General features: G+C 46.5%; 1 protein-coding gene across 6 annotated transcripts in view; it reads left to right on the top strand.

Moving 5' to 3' along the window:
• PPP2R2B (protein phosphatase 2 regulatory subunit Bbeta) overlaps positions 1 to 3,192 on the top strand; it is a 472,951-nt gene that overhangs the window by 460,971 nt on the left and 8,788 nt on the right. For all 6 annotated transcript variants that reach the window (XM_007451245.1, XM_007451243.1, XM_007451246.1 and 3 more), the window contains one exon: positions 678 to 847. In XM_007451245.1, the coding sequence (XP_007451307.1) occupies positions 678 to 847 (170 nt within the window). The remainder of the gene's footprint in view (positions 1 to 677; positions 848 to 3,192) is intronic.

The following is a 3,192-nucleotide window of genomic DNA, read 5'->3' as shown; positions in this document are numbered from 1 at the left end:
AGAGAGAGAGAGAGGGAGGGAGGGAGGGAGGGAGGGAGGGAGGGAGAACGATTCCATTTGTGCGACATTTCTAGAATAGGCAGTTTCACAAAACAAGAAAGTAGATTAGTGGTTGCCTAGGGCTGCAGGAGTAGGTAATGGGGAGTAACCGCTAATGGGAATGGAGTTGTTTTGGGTTTTTTACAGGGGATGAGGTAATGAAAATGTCCTAAATTTAGACTTTGTTTATGGTTGCATGATTATACTTAAAAAAAAAACCCACCAAACTATAAAATTTAGATGAGTAAATTTTATGGTATGTGAATTATATCTCAAAAAAAGGCATAAACAAAATTTTTAAGTGTGTGAGATGACTACAGGTTATAGTATATACAGTGACGCCCAGGAACCATGGGGAAAAGTGAAAGAGTCAGATACATAGACCTGGAGCTTGTGAACCATCAGTGCCAGATCTGTGGATGTGACAAGTCCCATGGGAGTCCTTCCATGAGAAACACAATATGGAAACCAGTGACAGCTTGTTCTGCCAGGGAGCTGACAGTTCTGTTACCAACTTATATTCTATAGATTCCAGCCCTACTCCAGGTTAGACTGTTGGCTTTCTAGCTGGCCCAAACACGTTAGCATCAGCTGATAAGGATGTACTAAATTTGTTTTGTTTTGCTTTTGTTCTGCAGTTTTTGAAGAGCCGGAAGATCCAAGCAACAGGTCGTTTTTCTCTGAAATCATCTCTTCGATTTCGGACGTGAAGTTCAGCCACAGTGGGAGGTATATCATGACCAGAGACTATCTGACGGTCAAAGTGTGGGATCTCAACATGGAAAACCGCCCCATCGAGACCTACCAGGTACAGACCACCACCCACTAATACGTAGATTGGGTTCCAAATCAGCCCCTGCCTGCAAAGGCTTAGAAAGCAGAAGAATAAAAGACACGTTGAGCCAGTTAAACATCCAGAAATAGCAGGTAGACAGCTCAGTGTAAGTCTGGATAGATCTAGCCTAGAGGAAAGGTCAGGAACCGTGCCCTGAGGTCCCAGTGTTTACAGGCTGGGAAGAGGAAATGGATTTGGCAAGAGAGACTGGAGAAAGTGCCAGTGAGGTAGGACGGAAGCTGAGAGGAGTCCTGGAAGCCAAGTGACGAAACTGTCTCGAGGAGGAGGAAGTCACCAACTGCCCTATGCTGTTGCTGAATCAAGGAAGGACTGAGAAATGGCCAACTGGATTTAGTAACATGGAGATGATCAGGCACCTTAATGAAAGAGTTGTAGGTGAAGTGGCAGGAATGAATGTCTGATTGCAGTGGGTTCAAGAGAGACTGTAACTAGAGGATGGGAAACGTAGTGAAATTTTTTTTTAATTAATTAATTTAAGTTATTTATTTTTGGCTGCTTTGGGTCTTTGCTGCTGCGCGAGCTTTCTCTAGTTGCAGTGAGCAGGGGGCTACTCTTCTTCGTGGTGCACAGGCTTCTCATTGCGGTGGCTTCTCTTGTTGCGGAGCACGGGCTTTAGGCACGCGGGCTTTAGTAGTTGTGGCACGCGGGCTCAGTAGTTGCGGCACGCAGGCTCTAGAGTGCAGGCTCAGTAGTTGTGGCGCACGGGCTTAGTTGCTCTGTGGCATGTGGGGTCTTCCCGGACAAGGGCTCGAACCTGTGTCCCCTGCATTGGCAGGCAGATTCTTAACCACTGCACCACCAGGGAAGCCCTGTAGTGAAATTTTGAAAGAGATTTTGTTCTGAAGAGGAATAGAGAAATGGGGTAGTAGCTGGCATGGAATGCAGGATTGAGGAAGTCATCACAGCTTGTTTTATGCTGATTGATAATTGATTGAAGCAGTCAGCTTCTCGAGGGAATAGATTCCACTGCAGAATTGGACTTAGATGAGGTGGGCAATTCATCCGTCAAAGGAAAGAGAAAAGCGTAAATAGCTACAGATGCAGTAGGTTTGGCAATTTTGTGATGGGAACATACAGATGGTTTCTTCTTATTGCTTCTATTTTCCAGTAAAATAAGAAGCAAGGTCATTAGCTGAGTGAGAAGGAAGAGAGTGAATTGACTAGGGCAGTAGAGCAGGGTTGCTCAGGGATCCACTTGAGGTTTATATTATTGATTTAAAGTGAGACTAATCTGTGTGACTGTGTGTTTTTTCCCAGCCACATTCACCTGCTTGGTACGGGTGAGGAAGAGCAGAAAGTTAGATTTAACCAGTGATGGGGTTTTGCCAAGGGAGTACAATGGAAGGAGGGAGAAAAGCAAGTTTGTTGAAGGTATCTATTAAGAGAGTGATTGATTGATTGGCCGAATCTAAGGTAGGTTATAAGGGGAATGAAGAATTGATAGAATCAAGATACTAAAGGTCAGGAACTAAAATGATAGGAAGTAGCAAGAGTGATACTTACTAAACACGTACAGTTTTATAGTAATGACAAGGCTCATAATATGACCCAGAAAGCAAAGGACAAAACGCACTGAAAATGATGAGGCCAAGTAAACAAGAGCCCAGAGTATTCGAATCGCTAAGAATGATGGCAGGGATGGCGATGGAAGAGAGATTGAGGCGCTAGAGTGGCTTCCAGGAATGGGGTAGAGGGGCTGAGAACTGTTGATGACTGTAAGAAGGATGGGTAGCAGGAAGTCATGTTGGATGGCATGACTTGGAAGGAGCTGAGGACCCGAGACAGGAATGATGATTGTCCTGAGCAGCACGGAGCCCACCCACCTTGGCACACGAGGGCAGAAGCCCAGCCGCCACGTGAGTGGCCTCAGGAGAAGCAGGAAACGGAGGTTGAGGACACCGAGGACTTTGATGGCTGACCGTGAAGCTGTGAAAAGGTTTGGGGGCCAGAATTCAAGACCACAGATGTGGTCGAGGTAGTTTGGTTACCCCTGTGTGTTTGCGTTCTCATTGTCCCCCACATGCTGCCCTCAGGCTCCCGCTACATGCTGCCCTCAGGCTCCCGCTCACAGCCCTCACCTTCAGCACAGGGCTAGAGCAGACAGGAGTGTCCCCCTCCAGCTGCGCAGTCAAACCATCTGGTGTTACCATCCCTTAGTACGAAAGCGATGGCGGTGGGAACTAGAACCTGACTGACAGGGGTGTGGCCTGCTGCAGAGCCGCGCTTAGAGAAAAGTAGATTAGATTAGGCTACACAGTGGGGAGAGCAATTACTACTTTTATTTATTTTAGGGAAAG

The sequence above is a fragment of the Lipotes vexillifer genome, unplaced genomic scaffold, assembly GCF_000442215.2.
Source record: "Lipotes vexillifer unplaced genomic scaffold, Lipotes_vexillifer_v1.1 scaffold754, whole genome shotgun sequence".
In the NCBI taxonomy this organism is placed as follows: domain Eukaryota; kingdom Metazoa; phylum Chordata; class Mammalia; order Artiodactyla; family Lipotidae; genus Lipotes; species Lipotes vexillifer.
Note: the sequence above shows the minus strand (reverse complement) of the source record. Positions and strands in the feature narration are given on the sequence as shown.